Below are 22092 nucleotides of genomic sequence, written 5' to 3'. Positions count from 1 at the left end.
GAGGCAGGTGGATCTCTGTGAGTTCGAGGCCAGCCTGGTCTACAGAGCAAGTTCCAGGACAGCCTCTAACGCCACAGAGAAACCCTGTCTCGAAAAACGGAAAACAACAACAACAACAACAAAAATACACTGGGTTTTGTTTTAGCCATTAGCAAATCCCTCTACGCCATTCATTCTAAATTATGGGTCATAACTCATTAATGGAACACAAACTCAATTCCATATGTCTTGATCAACATCTTTATTTTTTAAAAGACACAAAACACAACACAATAGACTAAGAAAATATCACAATTTGTGCAACACATCACAAGCACAAATACCATTTAGTGGGACTTTCATTTCAGTTAAATATGTGTATCCATTTGTGTGTCATGATGTAAATATTTGCCACAGTTGCTAAAAAAAAAAAACTAATGCCTCAGAATTGGGACACAACCATGCAGCAGGATCAGGGAGACAAGAGACTCTGGGTGGAGATGATGAGTTTTAATGCCCCAGCCAACACCCACAGTCACACCTGGCTCCACGGACAACTTGATCTTTGGGACTGGACTTTGTACAGAGTCAAACAACACACAGAAGCCCATGGCTCCATGGGCAAAGCTCCTGCAGGAGGCTAGAGGAAGGCAAGGTAACTACATCTCTTAGCAAAGTACTTTTTATTCTTAAATAACTTTGATTTTCTCTGGTTTCCAAAAGGCTCTGATCCCTGGCCCCGGTTCATTTCAAGAAATATCTTCTTCATGTGGGGCCAGCTAAACAGCGGCCGCCTCACCAGGGCCATCTCTAATCCAGGACATGTGTACACCTAGGTTTGCGCAGGCAGGGAAGACGTGACAAAGAACCGCTTTGGTGGTGTGGACTACGTGGTGCTTCTTCACTGGATTTTGGTGACAGCTTCATGGATGGAGGCAGCGACATAATCTAGGTTTTTGGTGGTTAAGCCACACATGTTGATCCGACCGCTGGGCAGGAGATAGATATGCTTCTCATTGACCAGATATTCAACCTGCTTGGCTGTAAAGAAGATAGGAGAGCAGCACGGTGACTTAAGCACTGACACTCAGAGACCACAGGACAGTTGCATTCTACCCTCTTTAACACAGACAAGCAAAACAAAAGGAGCTACTTTGTCCTTTTGTCCAACCAACAAATAGAAAACCTACTTATTAGATCCTGGAAAGACTTGTCAGTACTTCATGTTCAGTCTTCAGGATGTTCACAATATGGCTACCACGGAAGAGTAGCTAGGAATCTGGGACGACCTCCCAACCACACCTTGTATATTAGACAGCCCTCCCACTGAGAATAACCATCAGACATAAGCCCCTCCCACTGAGAATAACCATCAGACATAAGCCCCTCCCACTGAGAATAACATCAGACACAAGCCCCTCCCACTGAGAATAACCATCAGACATAAGCCCCTCCCACTGAGAATAACATCAGACATAAGCCCCTCCCACTGAGAATAACCATCAGACATAAGTATACTGATAGGGAAAACTGGTTACACAATGTCCCCTTTGTGTCTTCCCCAGTATGGCTGCTTAGACCTCCATTCAGCATTTCACTTCACAATACATCTGATAGGAGCCCATCAGGATGTACAGATAACTGACATGTGAATGAACCAATAGGCTGACCCCGTGACCTACACCATCAGATCCCCATTCACTCCTCAGCCTTCCTGGATGCAGAAGGGATTCCATGTTTGCAGAAAAGCATATGAAAGAGGAAGGGCACGCCTGCACTTCCTCAATCCTACAACCACCACAGTGATTTTTGCTTTACTATAAAACTGTGACAGAATTCTAGCAGGTTTTTGCTTAATTAGCACATTAAAGGCACAGATTAGAACAATAAAATCACACTAGTCGCTGAGCAAACACAACATGTTAGGCAGCGTTCTAAACACTTCGGTATTCTTGATAATCTTATCATCCCCATTTCACAGATGGGGCATGGGAAAAGTTGAGCCGCTCCCTCATCTGCCTCCCAAGTTTGGGAATTAAAGGCTGTTCACCACCACACCTGGCTCAGTATGTTTGCTTAATAAAATGAGAGGAAGAAAAAACAGCTGTTGTTTAAAAACAATGAATGATGTCAAATGCTGAGAACAGTCAGGTCCAGTCTATTCCTACCACTTTTCAAGTTACAATAAAACCACTTTCCTACTCTAGTAGTAGAAAGAGGCTACCTTGGAGCGGGGGATATCCCATCTTGTGAGCTTTTAGGGGATGACACCCGATGTTCATTTCCATATCACTATTTTTATGACTGCATAAAGATGACTTCTCAACCAACAAACTCTCTATTTCACATGAGGACACCTACACCTAACTGAGCCATTATTCTTTCTGGGGCAGCCTCATTTCAACACAAAGTGGTTCAAGGGGTCTATAATACTTTCTTGATCTTGTCTTTCTAGTTATCTCCTTTGTTTTTTTGTTTTTGGGTTTTTTGTTGTTGTTGTTTTTTTCCCTCAGCCCATTTCTAACTAACACTCTGACGGCCCGATGTGACACTTGGTTGGAGCACCTACAACAGAACCCAACACATAACCATCCTCACTAGAGCCACCAGGAGGACGGGTAGGCGGCCACTCTGTACCAGGCTAACAGGAGGTGTCCAGCAGAAATCACTTATTAGATAAATGGCTTCTCTATCATAAGGGACTCTGCTGGTAGCTGGCCAAAATCACGGCCACTAGATTTCCAATCAGCTTTTAATCCCAACTACCTATCCAACTTTTAAATCCACGACAAGGAGGGATAACTTGCTAACATCCTTTTCAGGGTACTACCTGGAAACTGCAAAAGGCCTGGTAAGAATTTTGGTCCTTCCAGGCCTTGGTGGCGCACGCCTTTAATCCCAGCACTGGAGAGGCAGAGGCAGGTGGATCTCTGTGTTTGACGCCAGCCTGGTCTACAAAGTGAGTTCTAGGACAGCCAGAGCTACAGAGAAACCCTGTCTCAAAAAACCAACAAACAAATAAAACAAAAGAATTTTAGTACCTAAGGAATCATATGTAGTATTTATGATTAAGGTAAATGATTAAAGTAAAGCCAAAGGCACTTGACAATTTATGAGATGCTGGTTATAAATTAAAGATCCAAGTTACAAATCCTGTTATTTCCCAGCTAACTCTGAGTCACTTTCTAACTCATAAAAATGAAAATACCAAAATCTTGGTCGGGAGAGCAGACCACAACGATGCTCTTGAGGTTCGAGAAGCTCAGGAGATATGACTAAGAAAATCTAACTTGTTCTGATCCAAAGTGGCGTCTGACCAATTGGCAACAGCTGGCTAAGAACGGTTGCATCTGAGTGCATACATGTGTTTAAGAGGTTAGGGGCCACTTACGATTCAACCCAGTAAAGCTGAACATTCCAATCTGCTCAGTGATGTGTGACCAGGTCCCAGGAGTCTTGAGAGTTTCTAATCTTCTTCGGAGTTCAGATCTCATGGTCAGAATCCGGTCAGCCATTGTCTTCACATTACCTGTCCTGAGGCAGGGACACTGGTGTCAACACCCATTCACATAGACGAAGTCAGTTCACAGAAATACATGGGCTTAAAAACTGTAATTTAGTCAGGCGGTAGTGATGCACACCTTTAATTCCAGCACTCGGGAGTCAGAGGCAGGCGGATCTCTGTGAGCGAGGCCGGCCTGGTCTACGGTTCCAGGCCAGCTAAAGCCACATAGGGTGACCCCGTACCCAAAGCAAACAAAAAGCAAAACGTTCTGCAGTTTAAACTGAAAGTTTAATGTGAGATTTGAACCTGTGTACTATGGAACCTATGGTGCTGGACAGATAAAGTAATATCCAGAGACAAGGTCACAAGGAAGCATCAGCAAGGGCGTGCTTACTGATGGAGTCCAGTGAGCTCTGCAGTACTCCGGCTGTAACACACCAGCAGCCCTTTCAGGCTTCACTGGGCTGCTGGCACCAATAGGATCATGTACTCCAGTAGGCCTAATTGAGCCATTAGCGATTACATGAAAGCCGAGTCCTCTCAAGGTAAAATACAGGTCTTCGCCCTTAGCTACGGTTTCACTTCCTGTGGTCTCAAATCATCTTTGGTTAACCACGGTCAGAAAACATTAAGTGGAAAATTCAAGAAGATTTCATGAGGTTGAAGCAGCTGTTGTTAAAGTATAATGTTATAATGGCCCCACTCCTTTATTCATTTATTATTATTAGCCTTTTCTATTATGTCTAGTCTATAAGCTAAGACATAGTCTATAAGCTAAGACATAGTCTATAAGCTAAGACATATAAGCTAAAAGCACAGGAAGAAAAGGGCGAGCCCCAAATTGGACACACTGCCTTGAAGTCAGACAGTCTATTCTTTTGGGAATTCCTGTCCTCCCGCTTTATAAAAGGAAGACTGGACAGTGAAGGAATGAGGAACTGACATCCATCTCGGGGCTATCCCACACCTCAGATGCGCTACCACACACGTGCCATGGGCACCAGTCCCAGTTTATGGAATACCTGAATTGCAGAGGAGTTAATAGTGTTCTGCCTCTCTGGCAGTCAAAGGACAAAACCTAGGCAAATGCAACAGAACTCAGCTCTGCACGCCCACCCTCACATGGCAGGGTCCAAGCCCCTTACCACTCCTTGAAGAGCTCAGGGTCAGAGAGGGTGGAGGCCACGATCCGAGCTCCCTGGGCAGGGGGATTGGACCAAGTGATTCTCACGATCTTCTCCATCTGGGAAAGGACCCGAAGGATGCTGTCGGATTCTTTTCCCACCACGGTCAGATTCCCCACTCTCTCATCTAAGGAGAAGAGAAGGACTAGGCTTAGCTGCTAAGGCGGTATTGAGGGGGCAGGGAGGCAGGGCAGCGACTCTGGGAAGCACTCACTGTAGAGCCCGAAGTTCTTGGAGAAGGACTGGGCACAGAGGAGCTCGAAGCCTTCAGACACAAAATATCGAATAGCCCAGGCATCTTTCTCTAGGTCTCCAGATGCAAAGCCCTGATAGGCTGAGTCAAAGAAGGGGAACAGAAAACGGTGCTGCGAGGAAGGAAAGCAAGTCAGGGCAGGACGTCCTCCGGAGGCAGCCTCAGACACGGTCCCTTCCTTCCCCACTTGGCGCCTGGAAGGGATCTCTATCCTGAACCATCTTATATTTCTTGTCTGTGTATTTATTTAGCCACCTGCCACTTTGCGTCTAATTCTGTTTTACTGAACAGCAAGCAGCAAACAACCATTGGTCAACCTTTCTTCTCAACAGTGTGCTGCGTTCCCTGCTTTGCCAGCAGGACTTATTGTGAAGCTTGGAGACACTGTCCTGAGTGGACAGACCTCTTCCCTCACCTAAACTGTCCAAACCAGAAGCCTGAGTGTTCCTTTACTCAAACCCTGCAGCTCGTCCGCCACACCTTAGCACCTGATTCCCGCCAGCCAGTCTGCCGAGGAGCCGCTGCATCTCCCTTTCCCCACAGCACCTACATCATTTGGTTGCTAGTAACGCCGTCTTGGACACTGGCAACATCTAATTTCTCCCCCAGCTGTCTTGCAGGGAGCTGTGCTCCAAACGGCCCTGACATCACGTGGCTCCTGGTGCCATCTCATCTAGCTTCCCTCTGACCTATTCCACACTGTGTTATCAGGGTGACCTATTTTTGAGACAGGATTTCTCTGTATTGCTTTGGAGGTTGTCCTGGAACTCGCTCTCTAGACCAGGCTGGCCTGGAACTCACAGAGATCCGCCTGCCTCTGCCTCCCAAGTGCTGACCGCCAACACCCAGCTCCAGGGTGATCTTAAGGGTCTCTAGACACATCGCTTACCCTCCTCCTCAGCCCCCCAGAACCCCAGGCAGTAACGAGAATGTCCTTCACTTCCTTAAATGGACATGCTGTCTACCTGGGTGGGGCTGAGGTCATGATTCCCCCCACACACACCCTTGCCAACTTTCCATCAGTTCCTGTCAGACAACGTCTTCTCATCTCTTCCTTTCCAAGACTCAGCATAGAGACCGATTCTTCCAGAAAGGCAATAAAATCTGGGCTGTGCATACCACAGAACTCACCACACAGCATCTCACAGCGTCACAATTGCTCCAATACTATCCTATTCTTCCCAAGCAGGCTCTGTGCTCTTCAGGGCAGGGGCTACACCTGCTATGTTCACTACCAGCCCCCAGTGCTACCCAACACCTACAGTTGTCAGGTAAATACCCCATTAACCATCCCATAAATGCACTGATGGAAAAAATACACTTTGAGCTAGAAATTCTCATCTGGAAAGCAATCCTAAAGAGATAAAGTTTTACTATGTAAATAAATCAATTCAAGAAATCTGAAATAGGGCTGGAGAGATGGCTCAGAGGTTAAGAGCACTGGCTGCTCTTCCTGAGGTCCTGAGTTCAATTCCCTGCAACCACATGGTGGCTCACAACCATCTGTAATGCGACCTGGTACCCTATTCTGGCCTGGGCAGAACACTGTATACATAATAAAAAAAACAAATAAGTAAATATTAAAAAAAAAAGAAATCTGAAATAAACCTAAACATTCCTCAACCGATTTACTTATTCCCCAAGATGGCAAATTCATGAAAGGATCAGATGGCCATGAAAACTGATGCTATAAAACATTAAAGAAATAAAAGGGGGAAATGCTTCGAAATAATATTAACAAAATGATTCCACCTTTGTAAAATATGTGCATTTTTAAAAACACACAAACCCTAATATTCCACCCACCAAAATACTAGTGTTGTCTGGTAGGGTAATAGGATTTACAGTTAATATCTATTTTCTTCTTTGGGCTTCTCTCAATTTTCCAGCTCCTTCAATAAGCAGGCTGTGCTTTAAAATAACTAAGTATAACAACTGAATAAATTAAGCCATGCATCCTATGTAACAGATGCTCTGGGAGAGCAGTTACCTTCATGACAGCAGCGATCTGCTTCCACTCCTCTGGAGTTGGGTCGGTCCCGGTTGGGTTGTGTGCACAGGCATGGAGGACAATGATGGAGAACTCGGGAGCGTTCTGCAGAGAGGAAAGCTGCTTCAGCTCTGACACGGCAGAGAGCTCAGACGGCCAGCAGCACACGGGTCCCAGTCAAAGAGCAAACAGCAACCACAGTCCCAGCCTTTCGCCCTCGTACGCCTTCACTCTCTGACATGCTATTTCAGATACACTATCTGATTTGGAGAAAAAGTCCCAGACTCTCACTTAACTACTGGTCCAAAAGCTTTCTTTCCCTGCCGCTCCTGACCCCGCAGAGTTCCCTCCTGTTCTCGATCACCCACCTTCAGATCCTTCAGGAAACCCTCGAGGTCAAGGCCTCTCTTCTCTGCGTCCCAGTACCGATAGGACCGGATGTCTTTAAAACCAGCCGCAGAAAACACAGCATTATGGTTCTCTGAAAAGCAAAGGCACAAATGTTAGGAGCTTTTACAAACACCAGGTGGTGGTGTAATCAGAAGGAACACAGGTGAGCCTCAGGCTCTCAGGCCCAGCGCCCATGGGGCCTTGTGGAGGTTAGCTAGCTACTCTGTTACTAGTACCAGGAACAGGTTAAACCAGTTACAAGAACTCCTACAGTGCCACCTCCTGCTGGAAACCCTCAGCACAGGCTAAAATGCAAGACTATGGAGAACTTTGGGAAAGAGTTCCTGGCTGGAATGTGAGCAACAGCTTTCTGCAGATGCTGTTATAATCCTGTGTTAAAAGTCTCCTGAAGCTGCCTTCCAAACTGTTGTGGAGTGTCCTGGGGCCAGCCCTCCCTCATGCTCTGCTCTCCTCTCCTGGAGCTAACAGGCTCACCCCAAGTTGGCGACGACACATAGACAGGTGTGTCCTTGTTGTCTATGCCATTGTACCATCGCCCTAAGAAATCAGCTCCGATTCGAAGTGCACCTGTTCCTCCCAAAGACTGCACACTTGCGACCTGAGAAAGAAGATTTGGGGTGACAGATTAGCAATGGGGACATCAGCCAATATTCACAAATGTAAGACAATAATAAGGACTTACTTTGTGCCTGTTCTTTGCAAATCCCTTAATGTTCATCAAAACTTCCAACAATTACCCAAGATCCTATTACCCGATCACATTCCCAAGTGGGGAAACAAAGACGGAAAGGTAAGAGATGAAGCCCCTGCTCTGTCACCAGCCAGTAAGCAGGGTGGCCAGGATCAAGCTCATAGTTCTGACTCCAGGAGGAACTTCCGTTCTGAACAAAGGTAGGAGAAGGACTTAGGCCACATCAGCGAGTGCCTAGGACAGGAACGAACCCCTCTGTTCACAGCACCCATCCATCCCAGAATCACCCCTTCCAGGAGTGCTGGCCCTTGATGCCATTGAGCTCCAGAATACCGTTTATTAACCCCTGGAAATGTGTTCTGCCAAACAAAGATAACAGGCAGATTCTTCTCCCTTTCCCAGTTTCCTCCCTTTAATTAGGATTAAAGCGTCCTAATACAGTCAATACTAAAAACCCTGCTTTTACCACATACAAAAATACAGGGTCTTATATGGTCCTCATATACTCTACAAAGTAAATTCTATGTCCCCAGCTGACAAATGAAGAAGCAGATTGAGAGAAATAAATGGTTCACAAAAGGACAGGCAGCTGGCTAGGGTCCTGGGTGGGCATGAATGAAGACGTCCCACCCTGGAGCTGGTCACTCTGTCTTCCATATGTCAGTCCATCTACCTCTTTGATTTGACCCTTCAAATTCTAGTGAGGCTTCAACATAACTCTTTCAGTAGAGAAATGACATAAATTAGATGTCACCTAATATGTCTACAAGAGTAAGGAGAGCCGGGCGTTGGTGGCGCATGCCTTTAATCCCAGCAGAGGCAGAGGCAGGCGGATATCTGTGAGTTCGAGGCCAGCCTGGTCTTCAAAGAGTGTTCCAGGACAGCCAAAGCTACACAGAGAAACCCTGTCTGTGTGGTCACCTGTACGGTCGCTGATGGATACTAGCAAAGTACCTGGCCCCTCTGGCAAGCAAGTGAATGACTAACTCAAAAATCTGGGACTCTGAGAAGTCTCATTAGCTAACTAAGCTAACACTAATGTTCAAAGATAGCAAAGGGAAACAGTCCCATTCGCTAACTAAGCTAACACTAATGTTCAAAGATAGCAAAGGGAAACAGTGGGGGGCAGGGTGGGGGGGGGGCGTTGTCCTGACATTATCCCAGCCCTCCCTCCTGTTCCAGAAGCAAACAGAGTCAGAACACAGGTACACAGGACTGAAAATGCTCCTTAAAAACATACATCCACTTCACTAACATGACTACCATGGCACTCATGACACAGATGACATGTGAAATACCAAACTCTCAAATCATCATGCCCTGAAAATTAAACATGAGACAGCTCCAGGCAAACGTAAGTTACTCTAAACACCAGTAATTAACAGAAACTGCTTTTTACGAATAAATAAAGTAGCAATTTGGTCATTGTAGGAACTAATTTTTTTGGTCAAGAAAGTCCTATAATTAATACCCAAGGAAATAAGTTCAGGGAATTCGTGGAGCTAGTCCCCTGAACTCAAGTTGATACATGACAGGGGTATCAAGACAGAAAGACAGGGGTATCCAGAAAGACAGAGGTATCCAGACAGACAGGAGTATGCAGATAGACAGAGGGTATAAAGACAGATAGGGGTATGCAGAACAAGGAGACTAATGGTTACAACTGGACAAGACAACCTCTGCATCTCCTACCTATGTTGACACTGCTCTACAGGAAAATGGACATTTTGTTGGAGTCCTAAAGTCTGAAAATGGAAAAGTAATAAGAAGCAGTGAGAGTCCCAGAAACTGGGCTAATGTTAACCCAGAAAGGGACGCTGTACAAGGAAGATGAGGTCACTGTCCGACTTCTGGCTCATTCTTCATGTCTTGTCTCCACTATGCCTCCTCCTATCCTGTCCACTCCAGTTAAAACTGAATCCACCCTCACTCCCTCCTCGGTGGCTAGCATGCCTCCCCTCCTCTCTTTCTACAGCTTCTGTCAACTTTAACACAGTCAAAAGCTGTCTGTGTGGTCACCTGTACGGTCGCTGATGGATACTAGCAAAGTACCTGGCCCCTCTGGCAAGCAAGTGAATGACTAACTCAAAAATCTGGGACTCTCAGAAGTCCCATTAGCTAAATGTGGTATGTGTGCAAAATAAATAAGCAAGTCATCATCCCTGGCCAGGATCACGCATTGTCAGAGAAAAAGCCTTATAAAATCAGACACTATAGGGTGCTGGAGACACAGCTCAGCAGCTGCTGCTCGTGCAGGGGACCTGGTTTCAGTTCCCTGCACTCACATGGTTGGCTCTGAATAGCCATCCGAAACTTCAGTTCCAGAGGATCTGAAACATTCCTCTGACCTCCATGGACACCAGGCACACAGCTAGCTCACATATACATGCAGGCAAAACACTCACACATAGAAAATAAGGATATTTTGTTAATGAGACATTATAGTTAAAACACAGTGAGCTCTGCTAATCCGAGACAGCAAACAGTCACACCGTAATTCAAAAGAACATGAAGAATGGGCCACACCTGAGAAAGTGAATGATTCAGCACAGAAGTGACCCTTGATCAGGTCTTGAAGGTCTTAGAGGTGGGGACTAGAGAGCTGGGGAAGCAAAGAAGGTCACTCTACAGAGGAAAGGCCAGGCAAGGGTTCTGAGGCCTTCGGGGCTGAGGAACAGTAATGCTCTTAGGATGGCGGGTCCACGTTCTTGAGGCAGCACTGGAAGTGCTCCAGGTGGAGGACGGAAGCAGGTGGCACAATCAGCTCTTTTTATAAGAAAGGTCTCTCTAACTGTAGTGTATAAATGCACTGAAATTAAAAGGAGACTAGAGCCAGGCAGTGGTGGCACACGCCTTTAATCTCAGCACTGGGGAGGCCAGCCTGGTCTACAAGAGCTAGTTCCAGGACAGCCTCCAAAGCCACAGAGAAACCCTGTCTCGAAAAAAAAAAAAAAAAAAAAAAAAAAAAGGAGACTAGAGGCCAGAAGGTCAATGAGGCTATGATGAGACTGCATGAGCTGATGGTGGGCTGAACTATGACAGTGGCCCAGGCAGGGAGAGGCTCAGCACTCAGGAGCAGCTGGTACCTAGGGAAACGCAGCTGCTGGGAAGCATCCCAGACCATAAAGACTGACATTTAAGTTTGCTCTGTAATCAAAACACATTGTAGATGAACTAGACCAAGACTATATTCCCAGGTCAAGGCCATGAGCCCCAGCCCAGGCTCTTATAGTCTTAAGAGGTCAAAACCCAGATCCACGGACAGAGGAACATTGCCAACAAAGTAGTGAGAATGCAGACTTCCTAGAGAAAGCAGCTCCCCAACATGGCCTCTCATCTGCCAGCAACAGCCCCAACTAATTAATCTATAGCACATGCAGAGACAGCCACACCTCTCGAAGCTGTTCACTTTCAAACTTCATTAAGATTGCCTACAACTGGTCACACTGCAGAGAGTAAATGTCAGTGGAGTGTTCAGCCACAAACAGGACACACACACACACACACCACACACACACACACCAGGCTCAGGGACTGCTGAAGAGGCAGGTAAAAAAGGAGTCAGAGGTTAGAGAGGACCGGCGCAAAACAGTATGTTCTGGACATGACAGGCCCCCTGCAGACATGGACTCACTGCGGCTGTGGTCACATTTAAAGACCACGCCAGTCAACATTCTAGAAGTGGGAAGTTCATGAGCCCCCGCCCCTAACTGAGGCACTACTGAGAGCTGATAGCTTCTGGAGGAAGAAAAGGTTGGTTTTGCTTCAGGCTGTGGCCACCAGTGGGTGGGCAGCATGGTTGGCCCCATGCTTCAGTGGATGACCTTACATCCACAGGTACAGGGACAGCACAGACTGGACTCCATGTATTGTCTTTTAAAAAGCAAAGGCACAAAGTTTGGGGGTGGATCTGAAAGAAGTGGGGATGATTTGATCAGAATACAATGCACGAAATTCCCAAAGGATTAATAAAACTATTACATATTTTTAAAAAGACTGTCCACTTTCTGTCTGGGGAAACACTGGGCAGCTTTTCCATGATACCCCTCCCCCTAACACTCATATCCCACACCTTCAGTTCCCTAGGGCAAGTCAAAGCCTTCCATAGAAACCTAGCCCAAACTTGGATTAATTACTTGTCTAATCAGTGACCTGGGCTCCAAGACCTTCACCGGAGCCTCCCTGTGTCAAGACATCTATAGGAATGCCTGTGTACAACCTTAGCTTCACCTTGCCACTCAGCTTATCAGGGCATCTGGAGACGGAAAACACCTCACATGACTCCACAATGTGGGTCTTTTAATGTGTGAACCATGGCCTGCATTACAACGTGGCCTGGAAGGTGACGAGGATGGCCCGGTTTCAATTGCACAACACCTGACTGGACTATTGCTCTTGCCTTTCCCACCCACCCAGCCAGGTTAACTTTTTCAAACAACACTTTCATTAGGAAACCCCTGCATAAACTTTAGTCTTTAGGCAAGTCTCTATACAACCTAGACTTGCTTCTGGCCACCTCTGTCCCTGGGCCACTCCCCCCCACTCCTGTCCCAAGAGCAGTATTGCTGACTTCTTATCATCTCTACTTTGTGGTTTTCAAACCTGGGTGGAGTCAGTGGGGGCACATTTTAAAAATAATCCCATTGGGGTTGTGGGGAAAAAAGAGGGCTGTGCCCCTCCAGGATTCTGATCAAAATGGTTTGGCATGGGCTTCACAGGGTCCAGTTTATAAACTTGAAGATAATACTAATTAATATACCGCAAGATATGAGCATCAGTCCTGACTGAGTGAGTATACATATTCTTCAAACTTAGCTCAAGTCCCCTCAGCTCAAGGTTCTCTCTCTCCATCACCACTTCCTACCATAGACACCCTATCTCACAAGGTCCACTTCTAACACACACTATTTTTCCATGTCTGCAGTTGTAACACAGGCAGTTAAATGAGAGCTACTTAACGAAAGACTAGAAGAATTACCAAACATAAGGCAGGGCAGGGAATTCTGGCTCTTGAATGCTGAGGGGTCACAGACAACTTCTGAGAGTCTGGTTAAAACTAAGAAAACGTTCCCCCAGAAATAAGCAAAATTCTGCATATAATTTCAGAGAAAGCCCCTACCAAGAACTCCTAATTTCTTTCTAAAATGAAGATACAGAAATCAAGCAGGTAAATGACTTGCTTATGGCCAAAAGCAGTGGCAGAGACGAAGAGACGAGTCTATACACCCCAGACTCCTCAGATTCCATTAACTTTCGTTTGCTGGGTATCCCCAGTAACTACTTCAAAGCCAGCAGCTGCCTGATGATGTACTGGACAAACTGAACAACTGAAGCTGAGCTCTGGATATGGCCACGTTATCTGCTCACACTAAGTAAAACCATATTTGCTGAGCTGGAGTGACGATGGCTCAGGCCTTAAGAGCACTGGCTGCTCTTTCAGGGTTTCGATTCCCAGCACCCACATGGCAGCTCACAACCATCTGCAACTCCAGACCCAGAGGAATCCAGTGCCCTCTTCTAGTTTCCTTGGGCACCAGGCACTCAGAAGAAGCACAGACACAAACACAAGCAAAATACCCACACACATACAAAATAAGTAAATAAATAAAAATTTTAAAGGTCCGTTTGCCTTCAAAGAAATAAATAACAAAAATGTATTTTTCTGACAACTCTCATAATACCTTCAAACAAATTGAATTTTCAATTTTTTTTTATTTTTTTAAACATGGTTCCTTAACAGAAACCATCCATACTCCAAACTCACCCGTTTTTCCTGGAGAGCTGGGCTGTTGTCCCCAAGCACGAGGCGAGTAGCACAGCTCCGGAACTCTGCCAGGCCTAGGATGGGCAGGTACTCATGGTTGAGGCTACTGTCGCTAGCAATCTTCTGTTCCACCTTCCTCACTACTGGCAAAACCCAGGGCTGAGAGTCATCGGTGCGGTATGCTGAGTACAGAAAAAGAGACAGACATGAACCTCAGGCATCACCCAAGCCAGAGTTTGGAACTGCGAACAGAGAAAATTCCACTGCTTTCTGTGAACAGAGAAAACTCCACCACCTTCCAGCCAAAGGAGAACAGAGACAAAAACAAAAAATGCATTCACTTGCTGGGCCAAGTCCTGGGTTAGTACTGGGCACACAGGACAGCCCCGCTTTTCCCCCTGCACACAGCTTGTAACGTGATCTCCAGAATTAGAATGCTGAGATAAAACTGGGACGTCACAGACACAGGTCACTCCAGGGAGGGAAATGTCTATGAACCGAAGCCATCTCCGGATGCTGCAGATACCAAGAGTCTCTATAACCACGCCTCCAACGGAGTTCCAGAAAAGTCTAGGTCAGGTGTGTCAAAACTGTAGCCTACACCCTGCAGGTGTCTCAGGATAGCTATGAACATGACATGACCCAACAGGTTTGTAGACAGTGACAATGCCATACTGCAATGCCAAAGGCTGGATCCGTGTGGCTTGGAACTACTTCACAAACACAGAGAAAGGAAAAAAAAAAATCAAAGAGCATTTGCCTCCTCCAGTTGTCCCAAAGATGCAGAAGCATGTCCACGGGAAGTCAATGTCCTGGGCCTGGTGTCCAGCAACCAGTTACACAATGACCCACTTAGCATCTTTGTCCTCTCTGTGTATTTTGAAATCCGCCAATGTTTACCATTTTCACTGTTCATGCAAACCAGCTGCCTCACGTAGCCTTGTACTGATCTAATTTTATCTATTTCACGGCATCTAATCAGGCTACACAGTAAATCCGTAAGCATTTCTTTACCATTCCAGTGTTTAGCATTGCCTTAGGCCACTTTGATCTTTCGTACTTCCGGTCTCCCTGCTACTCTACACAAAGGTTAGACTGGACTGCAGCTTCGGCAGGCAGCTGCTTTGGCCTTGAACCACGCCAATAATCTCTCTGAGCTGATGGCTGACAGGGGTCACTTTCCTCTCTACTCCAACGTGTAAGTCAGTCAACAATCCTACACCTGAGGTGAGACCAAATTCTAACAGTGATACTAACTACATTTTATCTTGTTAATTTCCTCCCAACATCAGTCCCTGTCTTTAAAAAAACAGAAACTCGTGTTTTAGGGTATCTTTCTTACTGTACAACACACATCAACTGTGAAAAGTTTAGGTTAGCCTAAGTGTACACAATAACGACACAGTGAACAACACAATCCCAGCATTCCATACAGGGGCAGGAACACACAACCCTCTCTTTGTCGCCAGTGTGCATATTCTTTTATAAACTATGAATCGTGCCATCACAGGGCTTCCCGACATTTGCCTTTGTTCCTCACTTGAGCATATTTATCATCAGTAACTATTCTGATAGGTAAAAATCAGGTTTCTCTTGACTAAGTAAACTTCTCACATTTGCTGATGGGAGTTGGTTTGGTTATCTGAACGCTATCAGTCATTCTCTGAGACTGCTTCACTGACCCAGAGGCTGGAGGTGGGTAAGTGGCTGTCCCAGTTTGCAATCCAGTCACATTTCCATTATGCACTGACACATTTCTCAGACTTACAGACGTCACATATTTGGAAAATAGAGTCAGCTGACCAAATAGAAAATATACATATAACTTAAAATGAGCTTATAATTATAAAGTATTTTGTTTGTCGTATACATTTTGGCTTCGTAGTTTTATACTTAGAAGTATTTTTCTATGAATATACTCATGCCAGTGATATCGGAATACTCAACACAACGTTTCTAATAGCAGATAACTGAAATCATGGCTAATAATTAATAGTTCATACATAGGAAAGAGTACCATCTCACCCCATGGTGATGTTGTAAATTTCCAGTTGCATTTATTTATAGTAAGAAAAATGCAAATGAAAACCGCCTTGAGACACAAAGTGCACATTTATACCGGGAATTTACTTGGTGAGGCTGTGGGGAATCGGACACTCCTCACATTGCTGTTTCGAATGTAAATTACTGATGTCTTGTAGAGCTGTGGAGAGCAACTTGGAAGTATCTGTCCAAATACACATACATAAGCACTGCCCTTTCAAGCCTGCATCTTACAGATGTACTGCCAACACTTGAGATGCTGTATGTTCTACTGTTTCACTAGCCTATGTTTGTAAATAACTGGGATGTCCAATGTGAGACTGGCAAATAAAATCTGGTTTATTCATCAGTTAGGCAGCTGAGGGAAAGGACAAAGATGCTTTCTATGAAGAGCTGGCCACGTGGGGAAAGCAAGTCACAGAACAGTGTATAGTACAGTGAGTATTTCCAAATGTAAGAAGCTATATTTGCCACATGTCATGGCAGAATTCTGGAGCTGCATGCTGAGAGGGGAACCTGGAAACTAGGCAGATGAAAAGGATGGACTGGAGACATGAAGACAAATCACCCATCAGAATAGTTACTCGTGATAATAATTGCTCGTTGTCCACTTTTTTGGCTAAAGTAAAAAGAAAGACATAAAATACTACCTACTTCTTAGGAAGAGCTATTCTTGGCCCAGATCACCTAGTCAGATCCCAAGGCTATCTCTGTCGAGTACTCCTGGAGGTCTCTGGGGGACTTGATTTTAGAGGAGCTGCCATTACTGTGAATGTCCTCAATACTACCAAACCTTTGTCCTTTGAAAAGCAATTTAATGTTGGGAAGTGTGGAACTTACATCAGTCTCTCAGAGAAGAGTTTTGAACAAACTGCATGGTACGTAGGAAGACAATTATGAAGAGATGGTCTCTTGTGGGAGCCCCACCACTCAAGACCATTTCAAAAGAGGGCTCCCAGAGTCCCGGAATGGATGCATGTCTGGACCACACAGAAAGGATACCATCTAGACTCACCAAATGTGAGCATTTTTACAAAAAGTCAGGCTTTTAACTTCATATCTGTGACTAGCTATTACAGACAAGATAACACAGATATGCTGTGTGTGTGTGTTAATATTTATGGTAATCTCATTCCTAAATTAATATGAAACATGTAGGAGAAATAAAAGGCCATTATAGTGCTGTTCTTACCATTGATACATACTCTAAAACCCTAAAGAAACCAACCTGCAATGTTTGAGAGGGAGCTAGGGAGTGGCGCTGTTAACTGTACTGAGACAAAAGGTGAATTTCCCAATCTAGCAGCTCCTTTCTCATTGCCAAATTTCTCCCAGGTTCAGTTCTAGACATACCCTAGTGTGCTGCTTATCTTAGTGAAGCAAGGCTGTAGACCACTCCTAAATGACTGGAGCAAGGAAGACAAGCATTATGGATAGCCACTTTTCCTCTCCCCTGGGGAGCTATTTTATTTTTTTTAATATTTATTTATTTATTTATTTGGTTTTTCAAGACAGGGTTTCTCTATGTAGCTTTGGCGCCTGTCCTGAAACTACCTCTTGTAGACCAAGCTGGTCTTGAACTCACAGAGATCTACCTGCCTCTGCCCACCAAGTGCTGGGATTAAAGATGTGTGCCATCACCACCCGGCTCTCCTGGGGAGTTCCTATTCCCATCCTGTTTTGTTCCTGCTGCTCACCCTCTGATCATTCAACAAGCACTCACTGCCTAGACCAGGCAGTGGCTAGCAAAGGCCACACTGAGACAGCCTCTGTGTTGTAGGAAACACAGCACACCAGACCTAAATTCTCCATGATGGGTCAGGGAAGATCTTACAGGGGTTGAAGTGTGAAAGGTGAATAAAGAAGGGTTTAAAAGGTAGACGACAGAAGAGGGACCCTCCAGTCTGAGGGACAACTGTGCAAGGTCCTCAGAACAGGAAGGCATAGACATTTGAGGCTCTGCAATTTCCTGCCGTGGGAGCACGCTCTGTGGAGGACCAGCAGGGAGTTCACGGTCTGGGGAGTTTCTTTCAAGGATCTCCTGTTCTAGTGGAAACATCCAAAAGCAGTGACATTTTAACAGAGCCATCTGTGTGACACCAGGAAAACAGACCCCGCAGGACAGAGAGAAGGGTCTAAGTCAGAAGGCCCCCAAAACGATCCAGAAGAGAAATACTGAAGACGTGAAATAAGGCCGTGGTGACTGGGAATAAAGACAAGGGAAGAAACAGAGATGGACTTCTGAGGAAGCAAAACTAGAACCCAAAGACTAAGCACACACAACAGGGGGCACCAGTGACAGGGCTGCTGGCGATCCCAATGCCCATCTAGTCTGGATAGTGAGTGGGTGGTGCGTTAAGGAGCTAATGGAGACACAGAACATATGGCGGCAAATAAGAAGGGTACTAGGTGAGGAGATCCAGGACGGAAAGCTCTCATAATTATAGACACTAGTGGAAACTGAAGGCCCGGTAATAACAAGGATTTACTAAATACTCTGCACATTTCTTTCTTCTCATTTAATTATTTTAACAAACCACAAAATAGATGGGTATTAGGAATCAGGAAACTGAGGCCAGAAATTATTTGCCAAAGATAAGAAGAGTTAGGCTGACTCTACTGAGTCCAACAAAAGCTTGCTTCCTTTCTTTTTGATTTTAATAGGTGATGCCCAAGGGAATCGAGAAGCTCTGAGCCCAGAGCACTTTATCAGGACCCATTTTATCAGCCGTGCTGCTGAGCTCTGCTCTGTGGTCCATGGTCCTTCTTCCTGAGTGAGCTTCAGGGCAGTCACGCAGGCTGTAAGCAGGCCCAGCAGTCTCGCTTGGGAGAAAGGCAGAACAGAGTTGAAAAGTCCAACTCTCACCCGCATCTCCTCCTAAAGGCTCCACTTCCCTCGCCTATCCACACCCAAGAGCCCGTGCACATATGCCTCTAAGACCCCTCTCCACCCTGAGCTCTGAGAAACACCTAGTACAGCTCATTTAACCAATAATTAACATCTGGAGATGGAGAAGCCACACTGAAAATAACTGACTTAAACTAACCAGACCAAAAGAAGGATAAGTTCACTTTAAAAAAAAAAAAAGGGGGGGGGGGAACTGGGTGCTGGAGAGACAGCTCAGTCTACCGAGTGCCTACCACACACCCAGGAGACCTGACCAGATCCCAGACACCCACATAAAGAGCTGGTACAGAACAGAGGAGACAGGCAAATCCCTGAGCTCACTGGTCAGCTGGTCATGCCATCAGTGAGCATTGGGTTCAGTGAGAAACACTGTCCCAGAGGAAAAGGTAGAAAGCAATAGTGCAAGACACTTAGTATCAACAGCTGGCCTCCATGTGAATATATACCCTCACGATGCACACAGAAAAAGACAGAGAATAAACAAATAAATAACAAACAAACAAGAGATTTTGCTTCAGGTTGGACTTGTGTCTCTCTGTCCTTAAAGGCACTACAGTCAGAGGCTTTGAGAAACACTAAGCCCATCAACTCCATAAGCACTGCGCTTAACATTGAAGAATATGACACACTGCTCTGTTTAATGACAAGAAAACTATTGAAATCAGCCCAGCAAGAGGAAACATCTCTGAGGAAACTATCTGCAAATGGGAACCAGCTCACGAGATTACAGTAGCAGTTCATTCTAAAACTGTCCAGCATTGCTAAAACCGGAGTGGGGGAGTGTCCATTACCTTTGACCTTGGGAGGAAGCATCACTCTCACAGTAATTAATCTCCTTTACAAAGGTATGTATGTGTGTAAGTAAACAGGACATGTAGGTGCAGAACGAAATCATTTACTCCTCCTCTCTTTTGTGATTAGACTCCTAGCTGCCATCTATCACCCACACACAGCAGGTCACAGCAATGACCAAATAGGTTTATCTGAAACACCTTTCACTTACATATCACATTTCACAATTAATTGTTCTTTTACTCCATGGTCAGTAGATGGGGTCAATACAATTATTCCACACTGCATAATTACAGAGCGTGCTGGGCAATCCTGGAGTTGACTTTTGATAGACTGTAATCATCATTCAGGCCTGATACCTCATTCTACCTCAGCTTCAAGGGCATTAATTAGCCCTCATTTGACCACACAGGGGCCGGGTACCCAGGCAGGGAGCTCCTGCCTCTTCTCCCTGTAGGTTACTGGCTACCCCCAGGCCAGCTGAAAGTATCCCAAGCAGAGAAGCTGCCAGAGACCCTGAAGCCTGAGACCTGGCTAGAGTCCCAGGTCTCCCACCTAGGGGGTCAAACTATACTTTCTCCCAGGGCTTCAGCTTCCTTCCTTGCAAATGGGAGAGAAAACAACTCCCAGAATTGCCGTGGGCACACAGTGCACTTACATGCACAACTCATTGCTTATGTTCTTAGGTTCCTGGAAACAGTGATGGGTACCTGAGCTAAAGATTGCTTTGGGCTATCTGGACTGGAAGCCATAGCAGGGAGGATTTTGTGTGCATGAGCGCTTTATTTCTGAACCAGTGTCACAAATTATTTTGTTTTTCAGTTTGTAGGCTGATAATTTTTATTCAACTTCTTTTTAAGAGACCCACTCAAAGAAATGCCAAAACAACAACAGAAATAGCTACCATTATATAACTCCTGCTTATACTCCAGACTTCAGTCAAAGCCTGTGATGGCGTTTAGTCTCCGCAAAAACCCTGTAAGATGGGCCAAGAAGATCAACCTCAACAGTTCTTCTACATAAATTAGGCTATAAAGAAACACTTGGAGCTTCTGCACTGGATTTAAATAGAGAGCTTTTTTATTTTTATGCAAGACAATCAGTATTTCTCCTGCTCTGCTGGCTGCTAAAATAAAAAAAAAATCATAGTTCCCTCCATTGGAGGAACAACTAAACACTGGTTTTTTAGTGCTTTATTTTGAGAAGTTTCAAACATACATAAAAGTTGAGAAAATAATGTATATCATTTATGCCCATCACCCACCATCAATAACAGCACTTCAGGATTGTCTCTTGCCCCCTCCTATTCTTTGATGAAGTGTGTGTCTGCGTGTGTGTGTCTGCGTGTGTGTGTCTGTGTGTGTGTGTGTGTGTGTGTGTGTGTGTGTGGTGTGTGTGTGTGAGAGAGAGAGAGAGAGAGAGAGAGAGAGAGAGAGAGAGAGAGAGGATGGAGGGAGGGAGGGAAAGAGACAGAGGGAGGGAGGGAGGGAGGGAGGGAGGGAGGGAGGGAAAGAGACACAGAGAGAGAGGGTGGGTTATGTACAATTTCTTATAAAGATCTTGATTCCGAATCCCCTCGGCACAAATCTTTCAAACCTTCTAGCGCCTTTAATTCCTCGTCTTACTCACTTTTCTCTCCTTGACTGGCCTCTGTATATGGACAAATGTAAACCAAGCTCCCTGGAGCGTCCCACATCAAAGCGACAGTTTTAATAAAAGTCGCCGGAGGCTCCCGTTAAAAGGAGTTTCAGACAGTTTCCAACACAAACCTCCTTAGCAGATTGTTCAAGGAGAACAATCAGGAAACGAAGACCCAGATGTGTGGGCCCCGAGCTGGGCTGCACCTCATCGGCTCCACTCTGAGGATAAACCAAGCCTAGATCTTGCCGGGACCACGTGGTTTGACGGGCTTCCTAACTGGTACCTCCCGCTCACTCAGCCCAGACCGCAGCTCCGTTAGGCTAACAGCTCTTCCTTCCCACTTCCCGGCTGACCACGACCCCAAAGCGACCAGACTTCTCCCTCCTTACAATCCCTGGCCATCTTGCTGCTTTGGAACTTGTACTATAAAGCACACAGGATGGAGAATCAGAAAAACTACGTTTGTGCCCCCACATGCTGCACCTGTTCTGCGTGACCTTGAACACACCACCTCTTTCCAAGGACTCGGTATCACCATCTGCAAAATGGGCAGGTTGGTGGATGCCCCCCTCGTGGTCCCAGCCTTCTCTCCCGGGCCCCCTCTCAGGGAGGCAACAAACTAAGCCTCGGCTCCTCGCCGGGTCCCCCATGCTGCTGGCATTCCAGGGCACTACATCCTTACCTCCCACGCCGAGGTTAACCTTGAGGGGATCTGGATCCTCCCGGAAGTCTGCAGTGAGCTTAAAGACCAGAACTGGAGGGGCCTGCGGAACCTGGGCAAAGACTGACGGAGGCGACATCCTGATGGAATCTGCCGAGACCTCGAGCGCGAGCCCGGAGCTACTAGGTGCGGTGACCGGAGGAGAGGCTCACCTTCACCGGCGGGCGGGGGCAGCCCGCGGCTTCCAATGGCCGAGCCGCGTCCGGAACT

General features: G+C 45.9%; 1 protein-coding gene across 1 annotated transcript; it reads right to left on the bottom strand.

Moving 5' to 3' along the window:
• Window positions 1–222: 222 nt before the first annotated feature.
• On the bottom strand, window positions 223–22054 carry Got1 (glutamic-oxaloacetic transaminase 1). Its single transcript, XM_027407270.2, has 9 exons — window positions 21844–22054; window positions 13778–13959; window positions 7797–7920; window positions 7280–7392; window positions 6912–7016; window positions 4883–5033; window positions 4630–4795; window positions 3371–3513; window positions 223–1020 (listed from the first exon to the last, which is right to left on the bottom strand). The coding sequence occupies exons 1-9, from the start codon at window positions 21959–21961 to the stop codon at window positions 881–883; spliced, it is 1242 nt and encodes a 413-aa protein (XP_027263071.1). The 5' UTR covers window positions 21962–22054; the 3' UTR covers window positions 223–880.
• Between the last annotated feature and the right edge of the window lie 38 nt (window positions 22055–22092).

The sequence above is a fragment of the Cricetulus griseus genome, chromosome 3 (genome assembly GCF_003668045.3).
Source record: "Cricetulus griseus strain 17A/GY chromosome 3, alternate assembly CriGri-PICRH-1.0, whole genome shotgun sequence".
Lineage (NCBI taxonomy): Eukaryota > Metazoa > Chordata > Mammalia > Rodentia > Cricetidae > Cricetulus > Cricetulus griseus.
Note: the sequence above shows the minus strand (reverse complement) of the source record. Positions and strands in the feature narration are given on the sequence as shown.

Bases quoted from the DNA above. Each gene is read 5' to 3' on its own strand.
- Got1 (XM_027407270.2), bottom strand. From the start codon at position 21,961: ATGTCGCCTCCGTCAGTCTTTGCCCAGGTTCCGCAGGCCCCTCCAGTT. The intron at 5,034-6,911 runs GTAACTGCTCTC...CCTTCCTCGCAG, and splicing joins AGATCGCTGCTGTCATGAAG to CACCGTTTTCTGTTCCCCTT. The intron at 3,514-4,629 runs GTAAGGGGCTTG...TCCCTGCCTCAG, and splicing joins CCTGAGCTCTTCAAGGAGTG to GACAGGTAATGTGAAGACAA.